The sequence below is a fragment of the Bos mutus genome, chromosome 3 (genome assembly GCF_027580195.1).
Source record: "Bos mutus isolate GX-2022 chromosome 3, NWIPB_WYAK_1.1, whole genome shotgun sequence".
In the NCBI taxonomy this organism is placed as follows: Eukaryota; Metazoa; Chordata; class Mammalia; order Artiodactyla; family Bovidae; genus Bos; species Bos mutus.
In genome coordinates, this window is record NC_091619.1 from 64,749,556 (window position 1) to 64,762,136 (window position 12,581).

The following is a 12,581-nucleotide window of genomic DNA, read 5'->3' on the forward strand; positions in this document are numbered from 1 at the left end:
CAGTATAATGTGATAAATACAGTAATGTTAAGTATGAACTAAGTACTAACATAAGAGCAAGTGGTAATTATCTTTTTCTTGGAGGACAAACACTATTAATCACCTAAAATGCAAAAGAACTTTAAAATAAAGCTATAGCTTTGGGGATATAATGAGAGCTAGACAGACTATCACAAAGAGTTCAATCTTCCAACTACAAAAAAGCCAAATGCCAAATTCTCAATTTTTTTTTAATCCATCAGAATGCTGAAGTTGGAGGGTAATCAAATGGCCCCCAAACTAAGAAGACTGGTATTTGCAAGGGAAGACTGACGTGAACACTGGGATTTCCCTGGTGGGACAGGGTTAAGAGTCCACCTGCCAATGCAGAGGACACGGGTTTAATCCCTGGTCCAGGAAGATTTCGCATTCCAAGGAGCAACTAAGCCCATGCACCACAACAACTGAGCCTGTGCTCTAGAGCCCAAGAGTTGCAACTGCTGAGCCCACACACCACGAGTTCTGAAGCCTGTGTGCTCTAGGGCCTGTGAGCCACACTACTAAGTCTGTGGCCCTAGAGCCTGTGCTCCACAATAAGAGAAGCCACCGCAATGCGAAGGCCCAGCACCCACAGCTAGAGAAAAGCCCCTGCAGCAACAAAGACCCAGCACAGCCAAAAATAAAATAAAGTTAAAAAAATTCATTTTTTTTGTATACCAGAAATGATTTACTTCCACTTGTCATTCGAATTTGGCCTCAAGGACTATGTTCTAACACAAAATTTAAAACTATTCTTACTCTATTTTTCTTCCAAATCCACTTAAGTCTTCCAAAACTATCATGAAAAATCAGAACATTCCAGTGCTGTCCCAGGCTTTTTTCCCTGTACAAACCCTTTTTCCCCTTTACAAGAATTATTCTCTTCAGTAATGTCTTCACTACAGGTACTGCCAAATTTTTTATTCTTTCCATCTCTGTTTTCCCCTCTGGACCCATAGCTCCAATGTTCATGGCAACCAAATGAGATTTGGGGGGAAAAAAGAAAACAGTTCCTGGAATTTGGAAGCTAAACATCCAATAATAAAATAAATTCTAAAAATAGCACTGTCATTAAGAACACCTTACTTCTCATTATATTTTATAAACTGCCATGATCTTATTATCCTGCCCTCCAAAAAAATGCTTCTTAGGTCAAATTTTAATATTTATGGCATAAGCAGATGTAAGATAAGAAAATTAAGACCTCTACTAAAGAAAATAATCTATTGGGAGTTCCCTGGTGGCCTAGTGGTTAGGATTCGGCACTTTCACACTGTGGCTGCAGTTCAATCCCATAAACTATGAGATCCCATAAACTGTCTGGTGTGGTTAAAAAAAAAAAAAAAGAATCTATTAACACAGGCCCAGCCACAGCTAAGTGGTCATGTTCTGCTATATCCTGCTGCTGCTGCTGCTGCTGCTGCTAAGTCGCTTCAGTCGTGTCCGACTCTATGCGATCCCACAGGCAGCAGCCCACCAGGCTCCCCTGTCCCTGGGATTCTCCAGGCAAGAACACTGGAGTGGGTTGCCATTTCCTTCTCCAACGCATGAAAGTGAAAAGTGAAAGTGAAGTCACTCAGTCGTGTCCGACTCTTAGTGACCCCCTGGACTGTAGCCGACCAGGCTCCTCTGTCGGGGGATTTTCCAGGCAAGAGTACTGGAGTAGGGTGCCACTGCTATATCCTAGGACACTGAAATTAGAGAACTATTAGGAGACATAAATACAATATTAAAACTACTGTCAGAAATATAACATTCTTTATTAATATGAATTCAAATATAAATCAATTCACTTTTAAGATCCAAATTCTGTCTACATATTATTATTTTTGCATAAAAGATCCATTACAACTTACAGTCTTAATCTTATGGAAAAAGAAACCTTTCCAAGACAAAAACAAGGTAAATTTCCCAGGAAAAGATTTTTATCAGAAGTAATCTAGGTAACACAAGGTCTGAAAGTTTCTACTACTCCTGCCTACCATTTATTCTGTTACTTTTTTTTCCCCACAGGAAAGTCAATTACTTTCTATATCATCACCCAGAAAACTGAAAATAGAGCATCTCACAATCCCAAACTCTTGAAGGGCTTTTTGAGGTGATATAGTCCATTTCCTTAACTCCAGAGAAAATGAAAACCTAATACTGTCCTATTCATTCAACATGAACTGAGCACCAACTTATAGGCCAAACACTGAGAATAACAAGAAAGGAATAACACACTGTTCCTCATGCTCAGATTCCACAATCCTCCCTACTCCATAACCTGATGCTGTTGTTTAATGTTCTTGTCAAGTTCCCCCCTCATCTAATGTTCTCAGGAGACAGAGAACAGTCAGTCACTCACAAGTCTCCTGCTCCAATAATCTATTTCCTGTTACTCAGCATACTTTTCTAACTAGAACTAAATTGATCTATTCCTCTAACACAGTACCTTACACACCTTTTAATTGCGGTGAGGTAGTGGGGCACAACGGCAGCTCTAAGAACCTTATGAAGTTCTAAGCTCAATAAGGGCAGAAATTATTTACTCTATATCAACTGAAACAGAGAAGATATTCAATAAACACAGTTTGAATGAATCTCTCTGATAACTGGAACACATCACATGTCACATACTAACTGTGACCTTTGGACAAGAGAGAATAATACCATCTTCTTAAAAGGGTTGCTGAAAGTAATATCTGACACATAGCATGCATTCCAAAAATGTGCTTATTATTTTAATTAAAAAATTTTAAACAAACACCTTATTTTGAAATAATTTAAGAATTTATAGAGAAGATACAAAGACAGCAGAGAGAGTTCTTATATCACTCAGTTTTTCTCTAACAGTAACATCTTACATAACCACAGTGCTCTTGTCAAAACTGAGAAATTAACATTAGGACAATATCTAAGCTACAGACTTTATTCTAATTTAACCAGTTTTTCTACTAATGTTCTTTTTTTCTATTGTAGGACCAATTCAGGATACCACATTCATTACATTTAGACAGATTTTTTATTAACATTTTAAAGTGCTGAGTTAATTGTTAAGACTCTTCTGATTAACACCCTGAATCTGGAGAACCAACTAAACTACTTACCACTTCACTCTGTGGTTTCCAACTGAAAAAACAGTCTGCTTGTCTTAGTATGATACACAGTAATGCACCAAAGAAATCCTTAAAAAGACCACAGAAGCAAAAGACGAGTACTTTATTTACAGTATGTATTTATCAAATAAAAGAAAAAAATATTTGGAAAATATATCATTCCTTAAATACACAAGAAAATAAAACAGGAGCTCACATTTATTGAGGTGTTCACTCATCTTTTCTGTATGTCAGACAACATGCTTTTCATTCCTTTTCATAGATGATACAAATTGGCTTTCAAAAAGGTTAAGAAACTTGCCAAAAATCACACAATTCCAGAGCAGTGGGATGTGAATCAAAACACATCACAGAAGATGTGTTTAAACCCATGCACGCTATGCACCATGTGCTAAAATTACTCCAGTTGCACTGATGTATCTTACTATGCGATTAATTATACTGAATGGCATCCAAAATGGACTGTCAGTTTTGGGAGGCTGAACTAATGAACAAAAATTTTCATACATGTCTTTTTCCATAAAACACCAATATAATTCTACAGCTACAGAACTGTCTACACAAGAACTCTGAGCTTTTCCTTGGTCCTTTGATGCTATTCAAAACAGTCTGCTCTCTTAGTACAGGGCCAAAATACTTTTTGTAAGGGCCAGATAGTAATTATCTTAGGCTTAGGGAACATACAGGTCTCTACTGCAACCACTTAACTCTGCTGTTGTAGCACAAAAACAGTTACAGGTAATATATTAACAAATGAGCATGGCTGTGTTCCAATAAAACTTTACTTGTAAAAATAGGTGGTGGCCTTGATTTAGCCCATAGGCTGTAGACTGCTTACCCACCTTGGTGCATTTCATAACATGGAATGAGTTTTGGATACCCAATACTACGACTGGAGAGTAAAGGATGCATCCTTAATTTATCTGCAATGATTCTTTATATTATTTTAAAAAATATTCCATGGAACAATGTGGACAATAGTCATGGCCTCAGAAAATTAGTCCTATGATTGAAAAGCAGGTTGTATAGTAGAATTAGTTTGGATAAAACATACAAAAATAACTGGCAAAAATCCCAAAGCTTTGGGGAGTGCAAAACAATACTACCCTTATGGGAGAAAATTTAGCAATTATCTATCAAACTTTAATACATTTACTCCTCAACCCAAAAATACAAAGCCTAAAAATTAATCCTATATCTGTACTGTGTGAATTAATGTATATCAAGCTTATTCATTATAGCATTGGGCTGGAATCAAGATTACCAGGAGAAATAACAACCTCAGATATGCAGAAGACACCACCCCTATTGCAGAAAGTGAAGAACTAAAGAGCCTCTTGATGCAAGTGAAAGAGGAGATTGAAAAAGCTTCCTTAAAATTCATCATTCAGAAAACTATGATCATGGCATCCAGCCCCATTGCTTCATGGAAAATAGATGAGGCAACAATGGAAACAGAGACAGACTTTATTTTGGGAGCTCCAAAATCACTCATCTCACACGCTAGTAAAGTAATGCTCAAAATTCTCCAAGCCAGGCTTCAGCAATATGTGAACCGTGAACTTTCAGACGTTCAAGCTGGTTTTAGAAAAGGCAGAGGAACCAGAGATCAAATTGCCAACATCTGCTGGATCATGGAAAAAGCAAGAGTTCCGGAAAAATATCTATTTCTGCTTTATTTACTATGCCAAAGCCTTTGACTATGTGGATCACAATAAACTGTGGAAAATTCTGAAAGAGATGGGAATACCAGACCACCTGACCTGCCTCTTGAGAAATTTGTATGCAGGTCAGGAAGCAACAGTTAGAACTGGACATGGAACAACAGACTGGTTCCAAAAAGGAAAAGGAGTACGTCAAGGCTGTATACTGTCACCCTGCTTATTTAACTTATATGCAGAGTACATCATGAGAAACGCTGGACTGGAAGAAGCACAAGCCGGAATCAAGATTGCCGGGAGAAATATCAATAACCTCAGATATGCAGATGATACCACCCTTATGGCAGAAAGTGAAGAGGAACTATAAAAAGCTTCCTGATGAAAGAGGAGAGTGAAAAAGTTGGCTAAAGCTCAACATTTAGAAAACTAAAATCATGACATCTGGTCCCATCATTTCATGGGAAATAGATGAGGAAACAGTGGAAACAGTGTCAGACTGTATTTTTGGGGGCTCCAAAATCACTGCAGATGGTGACTGCAGCCATGAAATTAAGACACTTACTCCTTGGAAGGAAAGTCATGACCAACCTAGGTAGTATATTGAAAAGCAGAGATATTACTTTGCCAACAAAGATCCGTCTAGTCAGGGCTATGGTTTTTCCAGTGGTCATGTATGGATGTGAGAGTTGGACTATGAAGAAAGCTGAGCGCCGAAGAATTAACGCTTCTGAACTGTGATGTTGGAGAAGACTCTTGAGAGTCCCTTGGACTGCAAGGAGATCCAACCAGTCCATCCTAAAGGAGATCAGTCCTGGATGTTCATTGGAAGGACTGATGCTGAAGCTGAAACTCCAGTACTTTGGCCACCTCATGCGAAGAGTTGACTCATTGGAAAAGACCCTGATGCTGGGAGGGACTGGGGGCACGAGGAGAAGGGGACGACAGAGGATGAGATGGCTGGATGGCGTCACCGACTCGATGGACCTGAGTCTGAGTGAACTCCAGGAGTTGGTGATGGACAGGGAGGCCTGGCGTGCTGCGATTCATGGGGTAGCAAAGAGTTGGACACGACTGAGCAACTGAACTGAATGTTGTTTAGACAATGATTCTTTTGCAACCACATGGACTGTAGCCCACCAGGCTCCTCTGTCCATGGGATTTCCCAGACAAGAATACTGGAGTGGATTGCCATTTCTTTCTCCAAGCAATCTTCCCGATCCCTCTGGGGTCAAACCCCATCTCCTCCATTAGCAGGCAGATTCTTTACCACTGAGCTACCAGGGAAGCCTCCAACTATTTAAATAATACATTTTAAAGAATAACATTAGTTTAGGATCATTGTAAGGATTAAAGAATTTACAAATGTATACAATATAAAATCTCTAAGACAGTGTTTTACACACTGTGGGTGCTGCTATGTCCTATTGCTGGTCTTTTTAAATGTCATCCAAATGGTGTGGTAACATAAACAAATAAAAGAATAAATACCAGACACTTAGACTTAATAATAAAAAAATATATATATATATATATATATAAATTGACAAAAATATATATATATACACACACATATATATACATAATGAACTGTTGAAACAACCCAAAAATAGGGAAATATTCAATAAACTATAGCACGTCTATATTTACAAAGCATTTTTTATGACAGAGAAAATGCTCAAAATATACAACTTTATAATCTCAAATGTAATCTCAAATGAGGGGGACAAAGCAGTGGGGGTGGGGAGTGAGGGACTGGGGAGCAGAGAGATGTATGCAGAAATAAAAGACCTAGGTAAAGTATAGCCAGTAAACTTTTATAGAGGGGTTGCTGGTAATTTTTATTTTCTCTTTAATTCTTTTCTGTATTTTTCAAATTTTCTTTTAATCATGTAATCCTAAAAAGGAAAAGAAAGAAAGAGAGAGAACGTAGGTTTGGGATCAAAGAAAAGCAAGTTCAAATGCCATATAATATACACAATTTTAGACAAGTTAAATAAGCCATTAAAAAGCCACCAGATCTATAAATTGGAGACAATATAAAAATTCGAAGAATCTTTTAAGGATTAGAGACATTATATGTACAAAAGACCTAACTAATATCTTAAACACTGTGAACACTAAGTAGTATCACTCTCATCCATTGTATCTGTGTAACATCCTCTCCTATATAAAATGATACAGGGGACTTCCCTAGCGGTCCAGTGGTTAAAAACTCTTGAGCTTCCACTGCTGGGGAAGTGGACCAGGAAGTGATCCCTGGTCACGGAACTAACTATTCGATCCCACATGCCACATGATGTGGCCAAAAAAAGAGAGAGAAATAAAATGATACTATATTTTATCATTCTAAGACACTATTCATTTTAAGATGTAAGCAAGTTTTAGAAATGTTGAAGTTTGAAAAATGATTCTCTTAGATTTGATGAAATTCATTCTAAGTTTAGTGAAATAAATGCTACTTTCCATATGTATCTTTTTTTTAAATTTATTTATTTTAATTGGAAGCTAATTACTTTACAATATTGTAGTGGTTTTTGCCATACATTGGCATGAATCAGCCATGGGTGTACATGGGTTCCCCATCCTGAACCCCCTTCCCACCTCCCTCTGCATCCCATCCCTCAAGGTCATCCCAGTGCACCAGCCCTGAGCACCCTGTCTCATGCATCACACCTTGACTGGCGATCTGTTTCACATATGATAATATACACGTTTCAATGCTATCCTCTCAAATCATCCCACCCTCGCTTTCCCACAGAGTCTGAAAGACTTTTTACAGTCTCTTTTGCTGTCTCACATATAGAGTCACCGTTACCATCTTTCTGAATTCCATATATATGCGTTAATATACTGTATTGGTGTTTCTCTTTCTGACTCAGAAATATGGAACACTTCATGAATTTGCGTGTCATCCTTGCGCAGGGGCCATAACTAAACTTCTCTATGTTGCTCCAATTTTAGTATATGTGCTGCCAAAGCGAGCACTCCATATGTATCTTTTTATTTACTGCTTGTGCATGCTAAGTTGCTTCACTCGTGTCCAACTCTTGCGACCCCATGGACTGTAGCCCATCAGGCTCCTCTACCCATGGGATTCTCAAAGCAAGAATGCTGGAGTGGGTTGCTGCCAGGAGCCGGCATATTGCATATTGAGTGCATATTGCATATTGAGTGCAACACTTTCCACAGCATCATCTTTCAGGATCTGGAATAGCTCAATTGGAATTTTATCACTGCTGGGAGCCAGCGTGAGGAACTCCACCCGTGGCAAAGGTCATGAGGAAGGAGGCTCGGCATACGCAAAGGCAGGATCCAAAGGCAGGATCGAGCCTCAGGAGTCCCCCTGGAAATTCTCGAGCATCTACCCCCAAAACCAGAGTCTGCCTACTTTCTGCTTTGTGCTTTCACCTACACCTCTGACTTTATGGGGGGCTGTCCCCCACTACCTATCTCTGAAAAAAGAGTTAACTTATAGCTCCAGTTAATAAAGTTCCTGGGTGTGACAGTGTTTCAACCTACAAACTCCTTTGGAAATCCTCTAGCCTGCCAGAATAGGTTTTTCCGGTCACATGTGATTGTTCAGAGCCTCCCAACTGTGATAGGCAGGAGATGTTCTAAACTGTCTAAACACAGATTCCTTTGAGTAGTTAAAAGATTAATTAGGAATTGTATTGGTGAAGGGTTTTTCACTTATTGGGCCCATGTTTGCTGCTAAGTCTCCATATCCCTTACCTACTGTGTCCTTGGCAGTGTATTGATTGATATAATGGGTGTATAGAAATGTAAGTAGTAGCCTCAATGTTTGTAACCTTGGACCCTTGAGTTACTTCTTTTCTTGATTGAGCCCACCTCACCTTTGCCCTATAGGAATGCAATTCTATCCAATGCTTTTTGGAGGCTGGCGCCTGACTTTAGAATAATCACCTTTAGAGAAAAATAAGTTTCTTAAAATGTTAACAGGCCTCCTGGCCAGAAGATGATGTAAATCACCTAAACTTTTGCATATGATAAGTTTGAAAGCCTGGCTTCGATTAGGGTCAGGAACTGCTGTCCTTGCGTGACTCCAGCCCTTCCCCCATTATCCTCTATGCACAACTTAAGGTATAAAAACTACTTTGAAAAATAAAGTGCAGGCCTTGTTCACTGAAACTTGGTCTCCCCATGTCATTCTTTCTCTTACCTTCTGGCTGAATTATTCAGCCTCTTTTCTTCACTGAATTTCCTCACTGAGCTATCCTCATTCTATTACTCATTATATCTTTGATGAATATTTAAATAAATAGGTCGCCTACGCCGTCTCTCCTTCGAATACCCTGGATCAGCCGGGGCTGGACCCCGGCAGGTTGCGATGCCCTTCTCCAGGGGAATCTTCCTGACTCAGGGATTGAACCTGTTTCTCCTGTAGCTCCTGCACTGCAGGCAGATTCTTTACCTCTGAGCCACCGGGGAAGCCTTTACTTATTTACTACAATGGAGTACAAACTGCATTGGAAGCAGGTATTAAAAAGAAAAGGATTGATACTTTCTTGGAAGTCCAGTAGTTAGGACTCAGCACTTTCACTGTCAGGGCCTGGGTTCAATCCTTGGTCGGGGAACTAGAATCCTGCAGGCTATGTGGCCTGGCCCAAAGGAAAAAAAAAAAAAGGACTGTTACTATATAAAATACACAAATGGAGAATAAGCACATGAAAAGATGCTCAACATGACTAATTAGGGAAAAGCAAATCAAAACCACAATGAGAAAAAATTGGAATCCTTGTGCAGTGCTGATAGAAATTAAAAATGGTGCAGCCACTATGGTTAACAGTATCATAATTCCTCAAAAAATTAAAAATAGAATTACCATATGATCCAGAAACCTCACTTCTGGGTATACATCCCAAAGAACTGAAAGCAGTTATTTGTACAGTCATGTTCACAAAAGTATTAGTCACAAAAACCACAAGGTAGATGCAACCCAAGTATCCAGAAATGAATGATTAAACAAAATGTGGTATATACATAAAATCAAATGTTATTCAACTTGGAAGAAAAAGAGGAAATTCTGACACACACTACAATATAGATGAATCCTGAAAACATTACGCTAATTGAAAATAAGCCAGTCACAAAAAGACAAATATTACATAGCTCCACTTATGAACTACCTGGTGATAGTTGTTGTGGTTTAGTGGCTAAGTCACGTCCGACTCTTGTGACCCCATGGACTGCAGCCCACCAGGCTCTTCTGTCCAAGGGGTTTCCCAGGCAAGAATACTGGAGTGGGTTTCCATGTCCTTCTCCAGGGGATCTTTCGAACCCAGGTCTCCTGCACTGCAGATGGTCTCCTGCATTGCAGGCAGATTCTTTACCAACTGAGTCACCAGGGAAGCCCTATGAAGTATCTAGAGTAGTCACATTCATAGAGACAGAACATACAATGGAGGTTGCAAGTAGCTGGTGGGAAGAAAAATAAAAACTGCTGCTTAGTGGCACTAGAGTTCCAGTTTTACAAGATGAAGAGTTCTCAAGGTTGGTTGCATAACAGTATAAATGCACCTAATGCTACTGAACTGCACATTTAAAAATGGTGAAAATGGTAAATTTTATGCTATATATATATTTTACCACAGTAAAACAAAATTAAAATGAAAGGATTGTTTAATAGTGAGAACTGCTACTACTGCTAAGTCACTTCAGTCGTGTCTGACGCTGTGCGACCCCATTGACAGCAGCCCACCAGGCTCCCCTGTCCCTGGGATTCTCCAGGCAAGAACACTGGAGTGGGTTGCCATTTCCTTCTCCAATGCATGAAAGTGAAAAGTGAAAGTGAAGTCGAAGTCGTGTCCGACTCTTATCGACCCCATGGACTGCAGCCCACCAGGCTCCTCCGTCCATGGGATTTTCCAGGCAAGAGTACTGGAATGGGGTGCCATTGCCTTCTCCAATAGTGAGAACAAGTCTATTTAAATAACATAATTATCTGAAAATAATTGTAATAACAGACTGTGTAAATTCACTTAAGATTTTTGATAACAAAAACAACAAAAAAAAACATGAAATAAATAAAAACCAAGTAAGTTTTAAACTACTTTAACAAACACTTTGAACCATTTAAAACCCCAAAGGAAATTTAAATACTGTAAACATAATATGCTCTGAGCAATAAACTTATTATTCAACGTCGTATTTCCTTTAGTTTTTTTACCTGGCAGAGAGAATAGTACCAAGACAGAGGAAGATCAAACACTCTCAGTGCTGCTGTCTTCAAGGAAAACTGTGATTCGCTCACTGTTTCTTCTGACATGACTCCTCTTCTATCTTAATTAAATGAAACACAAAATATATTAGCCACAAAGATTTCTAGTTATTCTACCAAATGAAAGATACAAATTGAAAATTTAACTCTTTAAAAAGCTTTTCTTTTTTTTTTTTTGCACTTAATTAATCATATTACACTAACCTGAAGAAAATAATATTCTGAACCAAATTTACTTAAGCTAAAAGTTTATTTATTAGCCAAAGTAGCCAAAAAGAAAATGAGTTAGATTTGAACTTTGAGTTCAGCTAGTAAACTTTCCTTTAAAAATTGTGGGTTCTAGATTCTCTCTTTTCTAGTGAAATAAATGTTTCAGCTTTTAAACAGTAACTTAAAATATTTTTATTTCCACTTTCCTTCCAACAACAACAGGGATTGGGGGGGGGGCACTGAAAGAAATTTGATTGGAATCTTGACCTTAGGGGCTGGAAATGAACCTCAGGGCTCACTGAACTTCATAGTTCAAGCGTTTATCTTCCTGCTGCTGCTGCTAAGTCGCTTCAGTCGTGTCCGACTCTGTGCGACCCCACAGACGGCAGCCCACCAGGCTCCCCGGCCCTGGGGTCCTCCAGGCAAGAATACTGGAGTGGGTTGCCATTTCCTTCTCCAGTGCATGAAAGTGAAAGTGAAAGTGAACTGTTCCATTTTTTAAAAACTGTTAAGCTCTTGAAAGAAATGACATATACCGGCTATGAAATTTTAATATTGCTTTAATGCCGATTTCTACTGAAACCAATGAAAGAAATGTCAGTTGTTCACAGAGAAGGCAGTCATCACTAAGAGAGACCCATAAAGATAGCAGAATGCTGATAAAAACACAATGGTTAAGGGCCTAGGTCTATGCTTTGTAGAGCCAGAAACTCAAATTTTATACGTGTACCCAGCTGGACACACATTAAACAAATTCACACAATACTAATATATAAATTAAGTATACAAATTTGTTCACTTATATTAAGGAAATACACTAGTGAAAGAAAACTTTTAAAAATTTATTTATTTTCTAATTGAAGGATAACTGCTTTACAGAATTTTGTTTCCTGTCAAACCTCAACATGAATCAGCCATAGGTATACATATATCACCTCTCAATACTTTTATATGTTATCAAAACATAACCTTTCTGAAATAAGACATTGTAGGGAGTTGAATTAAGTATAAAAGGCTCTGTGGTAAGCACAAAATTAATGGGTCCTTAACAATATTTCGCTTCTCGGCGTTTTGGCTAAGATCAAGTGTAGTACTTCCCTGGTGGCTCAGGCGGTAGAGCGTCTTGTCTACAATGGGAGAGACCAGGGTTCGATCCCTGGGTAGGGAAGATTCCCTGGAGAATGAAATGGCAACCCACTCCAGTACTCTTGCCTTGAAAATCCCATGGACGGAGGAGCTTGGTGCAGGCTACTGTCCATAGGGTCCCAAAGAGTCAGGCACAACTGAGCGACTTCACTTCCACTTTCACTTAACAACATTTCATACAGGCTGGGAAAAAGCCTGAGAACTGTTTCT

At 38.9% G+C, this 12,581-nt stretch overlaps 1 protein-coding gene and 1 non-coding gene across 7 annotated transcripts in view; both read right to left on the reverse strand.

The window, feature by feature from the left end:
- Positions 1 to 12,581, reverse strand: part of MIGA1 (mitoguardin 1) — a 77,519-nt gene that overhangs the window by 63,031 nt on the left and 1,907 nt on the right. For 2 of the 6 annotated variants that reach the window (XM_070367831.1, XM_070367832.1), the window contains exons 2-3: positions 10,965 to 11,077; positions 3,108 to 3,185 (exon numbers count right to left, since the gene is read on the reverse strand). In XM_070367831.1, the coding sequence (XP_070223932.1) occupies positions 3,108 to 3,185; positions 10,965 to 11,063 (177 nt within the window). In that variant the 5' untranslated portion in view covers positions 11,064 to 11,077. Of the gene's footprint in view, positions 1 to 3,107; positions 3,186 to 9,299; positions 9,397 to 10,964; positions 11,078 to 12,581 lie in introns of all 6 variants that reach the window. The other 4 variants (XM_070367833.1, XM_070367834.1, XM_070367835.1 and 1 more) reach the window with 3 other exon arrangements.
- Positions 7,655 to 7,762, reverse strand: LOC138987394 (U6 spliceosomal RNA). Its single transcript, XR_011463869.1, has one exon. It is a non-coding gene; the product is annotated as a U6 spliceosomal RNA (small nuclear RNA).